The sequence below is a fragment of the Bactrocera oleae genome, chromosome 3 (genome assembly GCF_042242935.1).
Source record: "Bactrocera oleae isolate idBacOlea1 chromosome 3, idBacOlea1, whole genome shotgun sequence".
Lineage (NCBI taxonomy): Eukaryota > Metazoa > Arthropoda > Insecta > Diptera > Tephritidae > Bactrocera > Bactrocera oleae.
In genome coordinates, this window is record NC_091537.1 from 60,752,479 (window position 1) to 60,772,954 (window position 20,476).

A 20,476-nucleotide genomic window follows, 5' to 3' on the forward strand; every position below is an offset into this window, starting at 1 on the left:
TTAAAAAAATACTAGAATAAATAATATTTATTTGCACGTTTTATTTCTAGATCATAATCGAGGGAAATGTCAATAGAAAAAGCAAACGAAATCGCTAACGTTTAAAGAATCGGAACCCGCAGAGGTAAACCGATTTATAAAAGCCAAAATTACATAATTATTAGACGTTCAGATGAAAACTAAGCTGGAGAAGGAGAAAGAGATCGTCAATTTACTCAACAGCAAAATAAAGCACTCCATTAAATCAAAATAAATTTGGAAATTATATATATATGTATTTATATAATGTAGACGTGATTGAAAATTACAAATGTGAACTGAATTAAATTAAATGTTCTAATTTTGACTTAAGTAATTAAAAATTTTTCAACAAAAATATATAATGACTCAAATTATATAAAGGAACTTTGGTGTTATATTACGAAATTTTCACAAAGTTTTGCAGACATTGTTAGTTCAAAATAAAAGGTGCTAAGTCAGTGCGTTCAATTATATAATTAATTAGTTCAACTCAACTATCTGGAAGGTTCTAAAGAAATGTATTACTGATCTCTGCATGTATTATTATGATAAGTATGGTCATAATATATACAAAGCAAAAAGAAATCAAGAGAAATTATTTGAAATTTGTTGAAATAAAGCAAAGTTTGCCAATGGCTTCTAATATATGTAACTTATAAAAAGGTGTTTATATGTATATGTTTCTAGTTTAATATGCAAAGATAATTAACACCAAAAAACTCTATACATATAAAGGCCCGAGGCATACTTCTGTAAAAATATTTTTAAATTATTTTTTTATTTAAATTTTTAACTGAAGGTTACACATTCAGTAATATTCAATGATTTGTCACTAATACTTGTACGCATAGCATAATATAAAATGTACCAACTACTTAACGTAAACACATATTTCGCAACTCTCATATAATTAATGTTCTTAACTCATGTTAGTCATCTTTTATTCGCTAGGCGTTAGAGAGACTGACAGCATTTAAAGTTCAATTGTGTCTTAAGATGCCACTTCCATAACGGCTATAATCTAAAATACCACTATTTTCAATATATTAATCTAAAAATTTTACATATGTAAACGTTTATAATACATATGTACATACATCTCACTATTTACCATTCCATCTTCATGTACAGTGTATCATAACGGTTGCTAAATTTTCTTAAAAAAGTCTCAATTGAATCGATACCAATTTATTATTTAATTGTGGTTTTGTTTTGTTAATTGACATTTGTGTCCTACCGTTGTTACTCTACTTTTTATTTTCACAAAAGCTCGTCTCTCTGTATGGGTAATATTCCGAACAAGATTTTCCTGTTGTCGTTGAAGCTTTTAGTATTTCATTGTGTCTGCGCATATAAATTTTAATTAATTTGTTAATGAATTTTTAAATATTATTAACCATTTAAATACTATATAATCATTAACATTTAACTATTGTTAACTTAAAAAATGAAAGCCCTGCAATATCAAGATATTTCAAATTATGTAATTCAAAAAGTATATTTTGTATTTGAGAATGCATTAATCTTCCAGTTTATTTATATATATGAATATTTTTTTTTTTAAACTAAAACTAAGATTTTGTAACCACAATAATTGAATAAGTATTGACTTAAACAAAAATGGTGCTCAAATAAATTTATGAATAAGTCTAACTTTATACATTTTATATGAATGTTTTGTAAACATGTATTTTGTATATGCTCAGTTAAAACGTTACAGATTATAGTATACATATACGTATGTAAGAGAACATATGAATCATTGTGATAATGTGTATTACATATAATTTTGTTTTACAGGTATGTTTTGTACATAATAAAAATGATATCCATGTTAAATAATCAACATTTCAACAAATGAATATATACAGTAGCGAGCAAAGCCGTTCTGATGTTCATCACTTTTGCATTTTACAATAAATATTTTTAAACAATTTTATGATAACTCAAATTAGATTTATTCTTTATTGTGTAATAAACTAGCAACGTACAAAAGAAAAATACGACAAAAACTAAAACAAACTCATTCAGGGTTGTTGTGGAATCCAATGCAGATTTGCGTAGTTGTCAGAATTGCAAACCAATACTGATTTTCAATGGTGTCACAGAATCAATATTCGAATCAGCTCACGATACATTAGATCGTAACAATAACATAAATTAATTTCTGAGCTTACATTTCAAATCTGTCAGCGACTATCTCTTGCTTTGTTTCTGATAACCGTGACACCCAAAACTGCTACAATTTCTGTTTAGAACGTTAGACCAATAATTACTGAATTTATGACACCTACTAAATTTATTTAATCGGTTTCAATTCTCATTCCGACAACTATCATATTCTACAACGCCCCTGATTCAGTACAGTTTTGCTGGTAAAAAGTAGATGGCTTTAATTACATTATTTAATAATATTTGGTCCAAGAACTTTTGTGTTTACTTACATTTCTAGACGTCTCGGCATAATTTCAATTAAATTTGCTATTATTTACTTCGACATGCTTCTTCATTCGATTTGTACTCTGCTGTATAAAGCGCACGGATCGCGCTACAAAAACAAACCATAAAAACTTTGTAATTAATCAATGCATTACAAGTACATTAATTTTTTTTATTGTATAGCACAGTTTATTTTATTTTATATATTTATTTAGTTTTTAATTTAAATTATGGACAGTAAATGACCTCCATGCTCAGACACGCATATCTGACACCTAATTAGAAAATTATTCATTGCGGCCTGAAGCGTTGAAGTCGGAATTGCCTCAGTTATCGATTTAATAGACTGCTTCAATTCAGTCAGAATTCTGGGTTTTTTTTTTGTACACCTCTTGCTTATCATAACCCCATAAAAAAAGTATGTTGCAGTCGGGTCAGGTAACCTGATGGGTGAACGGAAAGTGGAGTTTCTTGATATTAATTTGTTTTCAAAGCTCCGCAGTAAACGGTCTGGCTATGTGTGCAGTTGCTCCATCTTACTGAAACCGAGCATTATTGAAAGATATACGTCTTCGGCGCAGTTCTAGGTAAAAAAAACTCATTCAATATATTTAAATAACGGTGCCCAGTTACTGTTACAACGTTTTTTTCAAAGAAGTATGGCCCGACTCACTCAATATACTGCAAATTTGCTTGTTTACATTTCCGTATATATCAAAATGGGCCTCATCAGACATTAACAGGCAATTTATCAAGTTATTGTCTTCTTCGGTCATTTAAATAATTTTTTGGCAAAATTCTATGCGAATAGGCACATCTAGAGGGTTTAACCGGCTTGTTATTTGAACTTCGTACGGAAACAGGTTTAATTCATCATAAATTATCTGTTGTAATGGCCGTCTGCTAACTCCAAGTTGCGAGTCGAAACTCTTGGATTTGCCTTACGATTGCAAATGACTGATTTTCGTTTCATCCGACCAGATAACTTTTTTTCAATGTTCCACGAGCCAGTTTTTATTTTCCTTACAAAACTTTAGACGCACCTTTATATTTTGATTATATAGAGCAGATTTCTTCTGTTTAATGTCGCTCACAAAACCAATTTTTTCATGTTCTCTCCGGTCCATTCGCTGACATTTTTATATATGTCGATTGTAGCTTCCTTCGGAGTTCTATTATCCGCTTTAGTGAATTTTGTACTATTTGACTGACATCAGTGTTTATTAACAATCGTGGGCGCCCTCTTATGTTCAGGTAAGTAACTATATTCTATCATTTTCTTACAGCCACAACAGAGATCAAAGCTAATTTTAAATGACTTGCAGTTTCACGGGTCGGAAGGCCACGTTTTGTTAAAGAAACAAGCCTCCGATAAAACTTTTCGCATTTTGTAAAATAAGTATTGATAACTTAATATCGTATGTTTATGTAAACGAAAATCAAGTAAAAATGTCAGAAAACCCACGGTATCAAATCAAATGCAAAGCATACTTATTTCAAATTGACTGCAACGATCAAAATAGTACTGAATGAATGTTTTACATTTGGTAGGGCTATTATTTCAATTAAGTTATAATTTTGTTGCACACATTAAGAACTAACACCTCAAATTTGGAAGCACTTAAATGCAAAAGTGGCGAACGTGCGAACGGTTTAACTCGTTACCGTATACCATATTATGCACTATAAATAACACATTCCTATATACCCATATTTGCATATGTATTCATAAGTAAATTTTTGTAATATAAATATTAAAAATAAAATATCAATACAAGTATACGATTTTGTAACCAGCTATACCGAGAATCAAAAATTTAATATTCATATACTCTTGTATATATAGCTGTCTTCGATTCGCCAAGCGCTACTCTACAGTGAATCGTATAAACTATACCAGATGCTCAAACAAACGGGCAGCACTTGTGGCGTAACCCTGTGCTAACATGTCTTCTAATGCATGTGCAATCGTGTTGATTCTTTCTTAGGGGAAAAATACTTTTTCCGAGGTAAAAATCGTTACTGTTACCATTTTTTTTGGTTTTCGATAAATCATTACAATTGATTTTAAGTCTTATGTTTTAAAAATACAAGAAAAAGAAATAATTTGTGATATCATTTGTCATTTGAACCATTTACAGTAATAAAAGTGAGCTAAAATATGCAAAACAAAACTTGGCAGCATTGAAGATAGAAGTTATGGGTGCGTACGAGCTACGTAATAATTGCAGCAGTACAGCAACTGTGTTGCATATTTGCTGATACTCTACTGATGTGCAGACAAAAATTTAGTGTTGCCGATTATTTGCATAAATTGCGTTGCAAGTGTTGTCAGAAATTCACGCAGAACGTGATACTTTGACAAACTTGCAACATTGCTGTCGTGATTGCCATCTCGAACGCACCTTATACCACTTAAATGAGGTATCCGCATACTTATACCATTCATACGCTTGAACTCTATAAGTTTTTTTTTGCTTTCATATGTAAATTTTTTGTCAAGAAAGCTGAGGAATGACCAATCGAAGACAGCTTATGTATGTTTCTAGCCGTAGTTCATAACAACAAAGATCCCAACACCGTCGAATTCAGCAAGTAATTTTTATGATAAAATGGGTGAGAGATGAACAGGCATACATACATATATATGTACAAGTATATGAATAAAAAATTATAATTTACAATTAAATAAATAACGTATAAAAGATAAGCATAATTGTTTTTTATTCTGCAACGTATTATAGATTAAAAAAAATTAACAGATCTATGTATGTATAGTGTACGGCTATTGAGTTTACTAGAAAACGTAAATAATTCTGAGCTTACATTTTTGAGAAGCGCTGCTTGAAATTTTTAGCAGTACTGCTCATTAAAAGACTTTGTAAAGTCTTAAAAAATCGCAACAAAAAAGTATGAAGCGAAGACAAAATATTGAAAATAAGTTTCATAAAGTTATTCTGTTGGTGTACACATTTTTTTAAAGATGTTCAGTGTGTTGTTTTGTATTGCAATTTGAACTAAAGCTCGCAAAATACTTGAGGCAACTTGAGCAACTGCCTGATTTTTACATTTCTGTATAAAAAAGGCGACTGGTGCATCAGTTTCCTTGATTGGTAGCTGATAGTTATACATATGTAAATTTTGGTATACCGATGTCGAGCGGATATTATACTCGCGGTGTTAGCTTTATACAATAGGGGTGAATACAGCTTAACCCATTAAGAGGATATCGGAGCACGACCAACTTGATGCCTTCTTCCTTCCTCGTCAACAACAAAAATTGACTTATCTGTGGTATATTCTTTCCTATGTACAATATTTATTTGTCATAAAAGTTCTAGATTCCGCAAGTACTAGGTTTATGTTTACAATCCTAGGAAAGACTAGTTGTTTCTTTCTTTAGCTATATGCATATCGCAAACATTTTTCCTTGTGTTGAGTTGCCGTGATGAAATTTACTAAGGTGTGAAAAGTTCATTTTGCTGTATAAAATCGCATGTATAATTTTTATTTGTTATTTAAATTACTAAATAATTAAAGGTACATAATTATCTTTTTATATTCAGTTTGAACGAATCTTTTAAGGGGTGGTCAATGGAAATTGTAGGGCTACAAAGCTTTTTTTGTAGCCGCGCAAATATCGAAAAAGCGAAATATTTAAGCGAAGTTGTAATAACGATAAAATACAAACGGCCGAGTAATGATGCTATGTGTGGTCAGTTATTAGACTAACTTTATTTGCAAAATTCTTCTCCTTAAATAATATTCTAAGCAGTATTGCAATACCGTTCAATACATAATTTCCGCTAAGTATATAGTTTCGTTTTCTATTAGTGCATACGAGTATATACATAAGTATGTAAGTTATATAATTTTAACAGTTCATAAAAAGAGAATAACCCAAGTACATACTTTACTCTATTGCTCCTTCGTATACTTGCATAATGTAGTTATTAACAAAAGATAAATATAAAAAATGGGAACGCAGCATTGCAAGAGGCTGCTTACATATAAAGCTTAGTACATGTTAAATAAGACTAGCTAATGTGCACAAACAAATATTCATGTGATTGCGTGGACGAAAACATAGCGGTAGCATGAGTGTACAAAGCAAGCGCAAGCAAGCAATAAATATGTAAGTATGTACACAATGCAAATACAATTATTAACTGCATTGAGGTGAATGACTTCTAATGCTTGCCCTTGAATATTAGGCAAATAAGTAGAGAACAATAAATAGCAAAAATATATAGAGCATATAACCGTATAATGCAGTGGTTCTCAATCGGTGACCCAACATCCCGGCCCCGTTAAAAGGCATTTCAAACAAGGAGAAGGGATAGCTTGTAAATTGGTCGCCGAATGATTCCCTTCGTTGTTCGAATGTCCACCATACGCACTTTAAGAGTCCTTTCCTGGAACACAGTTTATAACTCTTCCAATATGCCATTTTTGTGTTGGTAAGTTGTCTTCATGGATGATAACCATTGAGTTGTTGTTGATGTTTGGTTGTTCCGAAAACCACTTTGATCATACTTGAAGTTCGTTGATGTATTAATTTGACCATCTGTTCCAAAACATCTGTTAATGCTTGTGACCTGATTCCATCGTTGACGAGATGGAGTTAATCGCTCGACAGGTAACTGTCCCATTACATGGTTCATCAGCTTTAGCTTGTAGCGTATACAATGTGTGCACGATCTGACGATACGTCAGTGCTACGAGTGCCTTTGGTCCTGCATGGTAGTGTTTCCGTGTAGATGACGAACGTAATGTACTACAAATTCGCATTTGTTTGGCAACAGCATTGGGTGTTTCCTTTCTTCTGGAATATCGGCTGATTCCAATCGACCTCCAACTTTGAGTATTTGAAATTCTTTGATATACTCGAGAAAAGGATTTTAATAACGTAACGGGCCATTTATCATAAGCTCTTTCTGTAAAAGATGAATTTCATTAGCGAAATGTGTGTGTTGAATATTCTAAATTATGCAAAGAAAGGCGTGATGTAACTCTTGTGGTAAAAGTGTTAATGAGTCATTAAGATTAGCACCATGTCGAAATTTATTGATGAAGCGGAACATCCAAGCTATTAATCGAAGGCTGCTGGTGTAGTTACTCCGCTGATTCACAATTTCCAAAATGTAATTGGTGCTAACAATTGTATTGAATGCTGATTTTCGTTTCTCCCTATCGACAACTTCCATGTCGATATCATCGCAGCTGTTCTTTGGCCATTTATCTGAGTTTTCGTATAGAAACTTTGGTTAAATCTTGGGCGCCTTTGGTTAAATCTTGAATTTCCGAAATTCGATTACCAACAAAAGTCGAAATTGTTGCAGAATGCATCTTAATCCAATGTAATACTATTTGTGAGTTTGTCCAAAGAAAAATGTTAAAAGATTCGTTAGAAATTGTTGGTTTAATTTTTGCTAAAAGACGAGCAAGAAGAAGAGCGCCGCAAAGTTCTAATTTGGGTAACGATTGTTTTTTGGTGGGTGCCACTCTGGACTTCGCAGTGAGTAGGCGAATTGTAGTAGTAGTGCCACATTTGTTGATAACGCGAGTATATAATATATTGCGCAGCCATATGCACGAATCGATGCGTCACAAAATCCATGCATCTGAAGAGATTCCACATCTGTCGAAAAACAGTGCCTCGGCACTTTAATTTGTGAAAGATCCGATAAGCAGTTAAGAAATTTTTTCCAAGCAAATTCGATGTTCTGTGGCACAGATTCATCCCAATCCAACTTTAGTAGCCATATTTCTTGCAACAAAATTTTTGATGTTATAATAACACTAACTAAAAGTCCAAGTGGGTCGTAAAGTGATGATGCAACAGAAAGGATGGAACGTTTTGTAAGTCGACCAGTCAGTGCTAGTTTGGCTTCAAATGAAAAAATAAAACAATCAAGATTTTGGTTCCATTTTAGTCCAACTGTACTAGTGATGGATAGGTTAGAGTACCAGCACCACAGAGTAGGTCGTCTACGTAGAATGATGACTTCACGATTTTTGCGCCAATTGTAAATTGTTCTGAATGCTGTTCAGCTAGATATAACTCCGTATAGTAATATATGGTGTAGCAGCCATTCCATACGTTACAGTTTTTAGTTGATACGTGCGAATATCTTCAGTTGGTGTACTCCTCCACAGAATATACTGGAACTTTCGATAATCTTCGTGCATTAATACTTGGCGATACATCTTGACTATGTCGGCAGTGAGAGAAAACCTGTGAAATCGAAAACGAATAAGAAGAAGAAAAAGTTCGCAATGAATTGTAGGGTCAACCATCTGAATATCGTTCAATGAATTTTGGGATGTGGTTTGACAGGAAGCGTCAAATACAACTCGAAGCTTTGTTGTTGTACTTGTTGGTTTTAGCACACAATGATGTGGTATATAATAATGCGGTTCGCTGAGATTTGGATTTTTTACAACGCTCATATGACCCAAACTCTCGTAGTCGCTAATAAATTCAACGTATTGTTCTTTCAATTGTGGTGATTTGGCTAATCGACGTTCTTGTGCATTAAATCGTCTCAATGCTGTAGTATATGACTCGCACAAACATGTCGGATCATCCTTGAAAGGTAATTTGACAACTATTCTGCCGCAAGGTCTTTTTGACACAGTTGAATTGTATATGTGTTCGCAACTCTGTTGTTCACGAGTCCAAGCCTCTGGTATGGTAGGGATTTCTTCCAATTTCCACAACTTTTCCAATTTGGCATTTAAAGATTCATTGGCTAAAAATAAACAAGATGGTTTGGATATGTTGTTACTGCCCATCGTATAGCGTCCCGAAACAATCCAGCCTGAGAGGGTTTTTTGCAAGATGGGTCCAAGATTGATTTGACCTACAGATAGAAGACTGAAGAACGTTTCTGTGCCCAGACATGTCGATTTTCTTTGGTATATAAAATTTATCATCAGCGAGCGCTATATTGTGTTCAGAATCTGGTTGATAAGCAATGTGCGATGTAATGCAAAAAGTCGATGGATGTTCGAAACCAGTGACTTGCGACTTGATATTAGTTGAGGTTTTGAATTTAATATTTGTCGACGATGAACCGATGCTTTGTATTTGTATGTTTTGCTTATTTCTTGGCAGAAGCAACTTTTGCGAAAAATCATCTGTGATAAAATGTACCTGTGAACAGGAATCTAGCAGTGCTGTACCCAATCTGTAGCTCCCCGATGCATCACGAACGAAAATTTTTGCTGTTACATGGATGACGTTATCCAACGATGAATTATTCTTGTGTGTATGCGCGACTGCCTCTTGTGTTGTAAATACCTGAGTAGGTGTTTGTTGGTCTGAAGTAGAAACGCGGTGGAGTAAACTGTGGTGTTGTCGTGCACAAACCTTGCACCTGTGTGATGATGGACAATTGGCTACTCTATGTCCCTTTGATATGCAATTGATCCAAAGTCCAATTTTCTTTGCATGGTCGAAACGTTGAGTAATATTTCGTGACTTAAAGTGTTCGCAATTTAAAACCTTATGGTTGTTACTGGAACAGAAATTACAGTATGTTGGAGCAGGAAAATGTATAGTTTCGTGGTTGATTCCTTAATTTCGAAGAGGAGTATTTGTTAGAACCTTGGCAGTGTCTTTTCAAAACTGCGATGCAATTCTCCCATGACGGCAGCGTTCTGAAATCTAGCGACTCCTTCCACTTTTTGTTGGTCTGTTCATCAGACTTCTGCAAAATTAAATAAATAAGCATAGCTTGCGATATTTGTCTTGACCTTGGAAACAATTTCGCAAATAAATCAATTATTTGCTTGAACGAGGTGATAAAATTAAGTGGTGATAGTTTTGAACTTGATTGTACCACGCAAGTTGTGTCTGAAAGTGAAACGTTGTTATCTTCTGCCAGTTCCGATTAAATAACCAATTTAGTTGTGATGTAAAGTTCTTCCGGGTCAGCACGTCCACTATCATCAGCATCCAATCTTTCGATGTCAGTTTGAATTGAGTGAATCTGCTTAAAATAGGACTCCAGGATGCCCAAACGGCATTTGTATTCCGCAGCTAAAAGAGCCTTTCCACCTGGTCGCAAGCTAGCGTCGACGATATTTTTAATGCGCGTAATATTTTTCTTGGTGCTGGCGCGTTGTCTTAGCTCATCCAAAGACATTGCAGAACAGGATCTTGTATGTGCTTTATAGAGGCTTCAAAATTATTTTAAATAACAATACTTCTACTTCTAGTGAGTAGTTAAGCAATAAGAGATTAGTTAATTTTACCGCAAAAAACGTATCAAACCAAGTTATACTTGTACTTATGTATGGGTATGCAACGATCATACAAATATGAGCTGCAGGCAGCTGTAATTCCAATGGTAACGATGCGTCAAAAAATGTAGGGCTACAAAGCTTTTTTTGTAGCAGCGTAAATATCGAAAAAGCGAAATATTTAAGCGAAGTTGTAATAACGATAAAATACAAACGGCCGAGTAATGATGCTATGTGTGGTTAGTTATTAGACTAACTTTATTTGCAAAATTCTTCTCCTTAAATAATATTCTAAGCAATATTGCAATACCGTTCAATACATAATTTCCGCTAAGTACATAGTTTCGTTTTCTATTAGTGCATATATAAGTATGTAAGTTATATAAATTTAACAGTTCATAAAAGGAGAATAACCCAAGTACGTACTTTACTTTATTGCTCCTTCGTATACTTGTATAATGTAGTTATTAACAAAAGAGAAATATAAAAAAATGGGAACGCAGCATTGCAAGAGGCTGCTTACATATAAAGCTTAGTACATGTTAAATGGGACTAGCTAATGTGCACAAACAAATATTCATGTAATTGCGTTTACGAAAACATAGCTGCAGCATAAGTGTACAAAGCAAGCGCAAGCAAGCAATAAATATGTAATTATGTACACAATGCAAATACAATTATTAACTGCATTGAGGTTTTTTTTTTTTTTTTTTTTTTTTTTATAGTAGGGGGAAGCATCGAAAGCCGAAGTGCGGAACTTTAATCCGCTAAACCTAACCTACTCCCAACCCAAATCTCTCCCACGGAACCACTGGACAAAGTATTACTTCATGGGAGAGAAGAAGACATTTAAGTCTCCTCTACGGTACGGACTAACTGACTCCTAATCTGTTGTAAGTGTCTCAATCTTGTCATTATCACAGCTGACGCTTCGCTGACTGCTTTCCATTTAATAGAGGACTCACACATAAGTGCTGTCAAATTTTCCACCGAGAAACTACCGCCAAGTGTGGTTTTCAGATTTTCTCTGATACTGGAGAACCGAGGGCAATGGTAAAAAACATGTTCAGAGTCTTCAATACATTCTGTACACGTCGGACAGTACGGACTGTAGTCATGACGAAATTTGTAAAGGTAGCTTCTAAAGCACCCATGTCCACTTAGCATTTGGGTCAGGTGGAAATCCAGGTCCCCATGCTGTCTATCTATCCACGGTCTGATGTCTGGTATCAGTCTGTGAGTCCACCGTCCTTTGGATGAGGTTTGCCACCGTTGCTGCCACAGCGTAATGCTCTTGGTTCTTTCCTCTCTTTTTGTTGCTGTAGAGATATCGGATAGCTGGTATAAGCGCGCGAATTCATTTCCTTGGATGTCGATGGGCACCATACTGGCTAATACTTCCGCAGCGTCGGTTGATACGGTTCGGAAAGCACTTATCACGCGTATTGCAGAAAGCCTATGCACTGTGATTATTGGTTTAGCATATGATTTTGTGTCTAGCGCCTGGATCCATATTGGAGCCGCATACAGTATAACGGATCTCATTGCCTTAGCTATTAGAAGTCGTCGGCTGGAACGCACACAGCCTCTATTTGCCATCATTCTAGATAAAGAATTATAGATTTTATTTGCTTTACTCGTCGTGTTTTCCAAGTGCTCTTTAAATTTTAGCCTTGAGTCCAATATAACGCCAAGATACTTTAGCTGTGGCTGTGAAGTTATCTGACATTCTCCTATGGTGAGCGATAGTTTTTCTTCAATTTTCCTGGAGCTAATGAGCAAGACCTCTGTTTTCTGCTCAGCCAACTCTAGACTCATGGTTGCGAACCACCGTCGTATACCATTTATGCAATCATTGCATTTGACACGGAGGTCATCTAGATGTTTCGCTACTGCTACCACTATGAGGTCATCCGCATAGGCAATTAGCTTCACGGATTGTTGTTGATGTAGTCGTAGCACCCCGTCGTACATCAGGTTCCAAAGAAGGGGGCCTAAGACCAAACTGCATTGAGGTGAATGACTTCTAATGCTTGCCCCTTGAATATTGGGCAAATAAGTAGAGAACAAGAAATAGCAAAAATATATAGAACATATGACCGTATAATGCAGTGGTTCCCAATCGGTGACCCAACAGAAATGTTTCTATAACATTTAGGCAAAGATATAAAAAAATTGCCTAGTTAAAAATAAAAATTTACTTCCAAGATTGGTACATGATGTTTAATTGTTCGTGTAAAGTTTGATCCCCATAAATCAATTAGTGTGTGTTTGGCAGCTGTTTGTTTACGATGTGTTTGTTTGTTATGTTGACAATATTGCAGAATTGTTTTGGGGAACACGAACACAAGTATTTAAGTGGCACAACGGATTCAGTACAGATCGTGAAGTCATCGAAAAGTTTCCTCGTGCGAGTCGTTCATCTACATCTGTTAAAGACGATAACATCGAAAAATTTAAAGAAACAGTGCTTGAAAATCGTCGGATCTCAACATCTCTTATGGATTAACTCAACACAATTTGGTTAATGTTCCTCGCTCTATCCAAATGCAATTATGGCAGATTGTCTTATTCTCTATTATCTCTTATATGTGTACGTAATTTGATGTTTTGGTTATCATATTGACATAATTTAGTTATCATGTCTGTTTACAGCCTGTTAGAGGAAGAGGTTACTTATTTGTTACCCATAATAAAAATACCGCTGACCCAAATTTCTGTATTATTGTTTTGGTTAGCAGTTTGATACCTTTAACATATAAACATGTTAGCACATTTCCACTACTTTTTTATCTGTAAAAAGTATTTTTGGAGAACAATTTACAATACCTTCCCGGAATCCGGGGTTAAAATAGGTATGGATGGATAGAGGAGGTTCTCCAAGTTAAGAATATATGTATATGAATATAGCTAATTTACATATTAGCATTTAATGTTCATAAATTCAACAAATGTAAAATAAGTTATTTTTTAATCATAATTAAAGTTTTTCTTAAATTCGTCTTATTGACACAATACAAAAAGGTAGCATCTAAACTATGAATAGGTATTAACATATCTAGATATTTTTCAAACGAAAGAAATATTTTGAAAAAGAAAGATGACGTAAAGATATACCCTGGTCGGTTCAACATCGGTATGTTCTTAGTCCTTCGGCTTAGAACTCTTTTTTGCTCTGGCGGCCTTCGGCAGCGCTTCAAAACCTTGGCCGATCCAACACCAGAATTTTATCAATAAAAGGGAAATATTGAAAGATTTCGCATTACTCATTACACGATTATTGATTCTGTATAATCTCTTTTTTTTATGTACTTATATTATGTTCACGCAAAGTTTGTTACACCTAGAAGGCAACGTCTGAGACCATATAAAGTATACTCGGATACATACATATGTATATAAAAATTTAAAAAAAATTAACTATCGCGCAGTGCACTTGAAATTAATTTAAAAATTTCTAACTCACTAAAATAAAACGAATGATATCAAAGGTTATTTCCACTTCAATGTGCGTTAAAATTGTAATTGTAACGAAATTCAGTGCATGCACACGCATTTTCCAAACACAATTAAAAGCGGAAAAAATCGCAACCACAAATCCGTCGTTCCATTGCGCTTGGAGTTGTTGTAGTCGCAAATGTTGTGCTTTTCTGCACCTCTTCTCCCTCCCAACGGTATAAATTTTATCCATTTATGTCTACGGCAACACAGGGCAACAAAAAAGAAACACACACTTTTTTATTAGCGTAATGGTATATAGATATGTATACTAGTAATAGAATTGCTGTGGCTATATTATACATGAAATACTATTACCTACAATAAACTATTTAATACAGTGAAATTATTGTTTACGAATAAAGGCAAAAACGTTATTTTCAGTATAGGTTAGGTTAGGTTAGGAGGTCGATCCTAAGAAGGATCTCACTTGGACAGCTTAAATCGCCGGTCCGCTGTGATACCTAAAAACTCCTATAATCTGGATCAAAAGACCCTTACAAGTCGACCAAACGCTTTGTGCCTATAACGAACTTGTTAAGACGGCCAATATTCATTTCGGCTAAGTATAGAGGTCCGCCGTAAGTGTGATTGTCGAGATATTTCAATCTCAGCCTAGCGAAAGCCGGACAGTGGAGGAGAAAGTGCCGGGATGTTTCCACCTCGCCCTCCTCCATACAACGTTGACAACTAGCATCGGGTAGTACTCTAAGCCGTACCTGCGATCCACTCTTGGCCCGAAGGATCTCGCGGTCGCACAGTAGTTTATCGTCGACCAGGTGCTAATGGAGATCCAACTCGATTCCATTCAACAGCGATTCCGCTGTGACCAGGCACCCAAACGAGCCAGATGTTGAAGTAGCCAGATGCTATTTCTAGTGAAGACAGGCACTCCTTAACTAATTTTGATTGCACAGTTCGCGCGCTCAGAGCTAGTATTGCCGCCCTACCATCGGAGTGGATGCCCACTTCTCTAAACGAGGCTGCACTACGTAGCAGTACTTCTACCGCCACGTTGATAGCAGCCACTTCCGCCTGAAAAACACTACAGTGGTCCGGTAGCCTGAAGCTAAGACTGACGGAGAGTTCCTTGCAGAAAACCGCCCCTCCAACCTTCCCTCCTAGCTTCGATCCATCCGTGAAAAAGCTCACCACGCCTCTTCTCCAGCAGCTTCTTCCCATCCACATGTCCCTCGTCGGAATATGAGCAGAATAGAGCCGCCTCGAGTGGCCTCAGTAACGCGGTGATCTAACTTTTCCGGAATGCAGCTGAAGTAGGAAATAATTTCGGCGTGTCCTTGTTCGGACCTCTTCATAAGTCCAGCTTTCCTGAGCCTTAGAGCACACTTCGCAGCAATGCACCTACCGGCAAATACCCTGCTATGTTTAAAATAGCATTAAGAGCTATTGTAGGTGTGGTCCGCAGTGCACCGCTTAAGCTTTTTAGCCAGTGTGGACCTTTCGAGCGCCCTCCACCCATTGAACGCACCATATAACATTATTGGCTTAACTACGGTTTCGTAGAGCCCAAACACCACCTTTGGTGAGGGTCCCCACCAGTTCCGTATAGCTCCCCTGCATCAATATAAGACAACCGATGCCTTCTTAACTCTCTCCTCAATGGTGGCGTCCAGGAATGCTTTCTATTAAGGGTAGGCCCTAGGTATTTCATCTTAACAGGTTGAAGACGCGTCTCTCCGAAAGAGAGGAGAGGCACATTTGGGATCTTATACCTCCTAGTAAATAAAACCATTTCGGTTTTACTTGGGTTGAACGCTAGGCCGCTTCTATTCGCCCAGCTAGATACCACGTTTAGGTACCCTTCGGTGAGCTCGTAGACGGTATTCAGGAACTTTCCCTTAACTATAAGAACCACATCATCAGCATAGGCTGTCACCCGACATCCTTGCGCCTCGAGTTCTATAAGTAGGGCGTTTACCACCGAGATCAAGAGCAGTGGGGAAAGTACCCCCCCTGCGGAGTTCCCCTATTCTCTTTTCTAGTTGACTTGGCACTACCCCACTTCGCTACTCCAGTTCTGTCGCAAAGAAGACTAAAAATGAGGTGCTTGAGGTTCGATTGTACCTCAAACTTTTCGAGGGCTGTAACCACTGCCTCTGGCCGCACATTGAAGGCCCCCTCGATGTCGAGAAAGGTGCCCACAGTAAATTTCTTGTGCTTGATAACTATCTCCAGCCATGACACTACATTCTGCAAAGCAGTGTCGACCGACCTGCCTTTGATATAGGCATGCTGCGCCCAGTGATGGACATACACTAGGGGCAGTCGAGGCTAGTGCTCAGGGCGGCAATTTTTCTGGGGCGGCCAATTTGAAAAGCGAGAAAACATTTTTTATACATTATATATTTAACTAATTATTTTAAATAGACATTTTATCTTTCAAGAAATCTAACTTATGCATTATGTATCAAATTAAAATTTTATATATTATATAATAAAGTAGTTAAATTAATTTCTTTCCATAAAGGTTTGAAAAAATATAATTTGATATTTTTATTTTGTGAAATTGGAGAATCGGAGGATTAACACTAAATAATTAAAATTTAAAAGAACTATTTTATATTTTCGAGTCAAATCAACTGTCAACTACACATGCTGCCACCTTCAGTCAGTATACAAATGTAACGAGGTTTCTACGATATAGTTTTTCTCATATTTGACGTTTAGATGAATCTAACCTGTCAAGACTTTCAATTTTGTTGAGCATAAATCCGAAATTAATTGTTGAATATGGCTGATGAACGCAAAAAATTAAGTGGATATGATTATGGAAAACGCGATTTGGAGAAAACTAAAAAGGAGCAAGAGGTTTTGGTGCAAGAGGTTTTGAGTAAAACTTTTAAGTTGGATTTTTTAAAAAGAAAGATCGTGTAACCAAGAAATCAGAATCTATGAATAAAGATTGTACAAATTTGGAGCATGAAGGTTTGTCCCGAGAGTCTTATTAAGCTCCATATTTTACAGAATATAATTATGATTTTTTTGTCGATATGAGCATTCGCTATTTATTGTAATAATGATGTTAATCGAATGATGGTAAATTTTTACAGGTGGTGATGCACGTTTTACTTCAACTCCGAAACAGACTTTGTCTACGAGTAATAATACTGACAGTACCACGACTTCTTTACTGCCACAGAATATCAACTATGAAGATGAATCTGAAGCTCCAGTTCCAACAATAAATGTAGAAGAAATTGCGTCGCAAAACGTCTTCATGATAAGCGATGATCCAAGAGAATGGATGATAAACGATTTTACTAGAGATCATGTAGCTACCTATGGGTGTAAACAAAATAAAAATTTAAATTTCTCCGATACAAAACGGGATTACAATGACGGGACTTCACGATGGCTTTCAGAATCACTATTTGTTAGAAAACTTATTAACGGTGAAAAAGTTCCACGTCCATGGCTTGTTTACTCAGTTAGTAAAGCATCGGTATTCTGTGCAGCATGTCTTCTTTTTGGAATGGAATGGAATGGAAACATGCGTGTTAATGAGCATAAAAACTCTAAAAATCATAAAAAATGCATGTTAACCCTTAAGCAAAGGTCAAATACTAAGAATATAATAGAGCATGACTTAGTTATTCAAATAGAGACAGAAATCTCGTATTGGGAAATGTTTTAAGAAGAGTAGAGGCCGCCACTATATCCTAGCTTCTCGAGAACTTCCATTCCGATTCCGGTAGTAATGAGAAATTCGGCTCACCAAACAATGACAATTTTTTTATGCTGATGGAATTTCTTTCTTCTTTTGCCCCTACCTATCCAAAACTATTTATGAAAAATTTATACAGCTTTTAGCACAAAAAGTATCTGCTATCATTGTTCAAGAAGTCAAATCAGGGAAATATTACGCAATAATAGTAGATTCCACACCTGACATATCTCACGTTGACTAACTTTCTTATGTTATCAGATATGTGAAAAAAGATGGAACGCCTGTTGAACGTTTTCTCATGTTCTCTGGACATAAAGCTGAAGATTTGCTAGTTGCTGTATTATTTGTTCTTGAGTTTTTTGATCTTGCTCTCGCAGATTGTCGAAGTCAGTCATATAATAACGCAAATAATGTATCATCATCATCTTTGGCATTTCTTACTCTCAAGAATTAATGCTGTAAGCCAAAGATTGTAAAAAGTTGATTGTAACATTGCTGATGTAATCGATGATTATCATACTTTGATCAAACTTGTTGCTGACACGCGAAATGAATTTGAAACCTATGAAAAAAAGCTGTCAGGTCGAGATCAGTTTAGAGTTAATACTTTTAATGTCATTATTGACAATCTGGGATCTGAGTTGCGTAAAAGATATACAGCATATGAAAAGATTAAAAAAAATTCTCGGTCATCACTGAATTTGGTGATTTAGATGATATGAAAATTCGTAAACGAGCTAAACATTTAAGGAAAATATATTGCTCAGATCTTGAGTCCTCATTGGATAACGAATTTGTGCACTTTCATGTTCATTGCACCGAAAATAAGATGGAAAAAAATTCACCTTTTGATCTTCTGAAACTTCTGCACTCAAACGACCTTTATACTGAGTTTTCAAACGTAGAATTCGTTTATCGAAAATTTATAACTTTAGCTGTAACAAACTGTAGCGCATATTATAAGTCGTCCTTAGTGCAAAATTTATAATTCTAAGAAAAATACAAAATTTTTTTTATTTTACTATAGTATATAATAAATAATATATATATATATAATACATAATACATTTTCTGCAATTAATTAGTTATTCTGATTCTTAAAAAATAAGTTATCAAAACTATTTATATAAAATTTCTATCATAAGGCTGCATTTTCTTCAGTGCCCAATGGCGGCACAAATTTAAATCCGGACCTAGCTAAGGTACGGACGTTTTCGACAGAAACGAGGATATCTGATCGGTCTGAAATATTTTGTACCCACGTGACAGCTTCTACCGGCCTTCGGAATGAAAGTAACCTTAACCTGTCTCCAGACCTTCGGAACATGGTACAATCTATCACAGTTCGCGTAGATGGGAGCTAGCCAGCTGCATGAAATCTTGACCGTAAGCTGTAGTTGCGCCGGAATAATGCCGTCAGGCCCCGGGGACTTGAAGAATTTTAAGGATTTCAACGCCCAGGTAAGGTGACGATCGTCCAGAAGGTCCAAGAAGACTGTACAGCCCTCCTGAAGCTCCCCCAGTGGCACTTCTTCAGCAGAGTGATTTAGCGGAAAATGAGCATCCAGGAGTAGCTTCAATGACTCCTCGCTGCTTGTTGTCCAACTACTGTCTGCATTTCTCAGATACCCCAATGGAGTAGGATTTTTTGCAAAAATGCGCCTGAACTGTGAGGACTCATGACAACTCTCTACACTACCGCAGAAGACTCTCCACGAGGCTCTCTTGGCTTTCTTCAACTCGGACTTGTAAATGCCCAGTCCAGTCGTCACTAGAGCCACTTTTACGGGCTTTGTTGAAAAGTCTTCTGCTTGAAGATCTGATCTCCGTTAGCTCCGAAGTCCATCAAGGGGGTTTCCCTTTGCTTTTCTAAGTTCTCGGAGGACAGGAGCCTTCAAGAGTAGTTTTACTAACAGAGCTGAAAGCCTCGACGAGCTCATCAACCGCATCCGCAGATAGGATCGAATCCCTGTCTGGTGAGGTTGGAAGAGCTGATCGAAGCTTCCTGCAGTACAGGACCCAGTTGGTACTCCTGAAATTTCTATAGATTTTGGGCTCCGGGCGCAAGGCGTTCAAGCTGCAACCAATATATTTATGATCGGAGAAGGAATGGTTGTCTAGAACCCTCCATTCCGAAATCAAGGGAGGCTAGCGTAACGTCAAGGACTTCCGCCCTGCTAGCTGTCACAAAGGTAAGGCTGTTTCCCCTATTACATATAGAAAGGTCTACACTACAAATAAAATCAAAAAGTTACTCACCTCCTGCGTTGATGTCCGAGCTCCCCCAGACGGTGTGCCTTGAATTGGCATCCGAGCCTATTAAGATTAAGAGACAAGCGAGAGTTCTCCAGAGCTACCCTCCAGTCTAGCAGTGACGACGTCTTCGTTGCTGAAATTAGGCAAAAGAAAAACGTTAAGCTCGTTGCTGATAAACAAACAGGCTCTGGTTCTGCCTGTGCTGCGTGCCGCCTTGTGGCTTTTTGTCCTTAAACCAGAGATACCGTTGCTGCTCATCCTCGGTTTCTGGATAAAGACAACGTCGGCTTCGTCCCAGCCTAGACGAAGCAATAGATCGGCAGA

The 20,476-nt window shown here is 36.3% G+C and overlaps 2 protein-coding genes and 1 non-coding gene across 18 annotated transcripts in view; 2 read left to right on the top strand and 1 right to left on the bottom strand.

The window, feature by feature from the left end:
* Positions 1-5,170, top strand: part of LOC106624388 (uncharacterized) — a 132,219-nt gene extending 127,049 nt beyond the window's left edge. For all 16 annotated transcript variants that reach the window (XM_036364982.2, XM_036364935.2, XM_036364937.2 and 13 more), the window contains one exon: positions 51-5,170. Coding sequence is in view for 1 of the 16 variants with exons in the window: in XM_036364937.2 (XP_036220830.1) it covers positions 51-98 (48 nt within the window). In the remaining 15 variants the exon portion in view is untranslated. The remainder of the gene's footprint in view (positions 1-50) is intronic.
* Positions 5,171-8,596: 3,426 nt separating this feature from the next.
* On the bottom strand, positions 8,597-10,613 carry LOC138856104 (uncharacterized). The gene is made up of 4 exons (XM_070106523.1): positions 10,368-10,613; positions 9,331-9,946; positions 8,758-9,284; positions 8,597-8,698 (listed from the first exon to the last, which is right to left on the bottom strand). Exons 1-4 carry the CDS (start codon positions 10,611-10,613, stop codon positions 8,597-8,599), a joined length of 1,491 nt encoding a protein of 496 aa, XP_069962624.1.
* A 4,953-nt stretch (positions 10,614-15,566) lies between these two features.
* On the top strand, positions 15,567-17,334 carry LOC106622070 (uncharacterized). Its single transcript, XR_011395385.1, has 2 exons — positions 15,567-17,154; positions 17,280-17,334. It is a non-coding gene; the product is annotated as an uncharacterized protein (transcript).
* Positions 17,335-20,476: the final 3,142 nt, after the last annotated feature.

Bases quoted from the DNA above. Each gene is read 5' to 3' on its own strand.
- LOC138856104 (XM_070106523.1), bottom strand. From the start codon at position 10,613: ATGTCTTTGGATGAGCTAAGACAACGCGCCAGCACCAAGAAAAATATT. The intron at 9,947-10,367 runs GTTATTTAATCG...GAACACTTTAAG, and splicing joins TTTACATCACAACTAAATTG to TCACGAAATATTACTCAACG. The intron at 9,285-9,330 runs GTAGGTCAAATC...AAACCCTCTCAG, and splicing joins CGTTCTTCAGTCTTCTATCT to GCTGGATTGTTTCGGGACGC.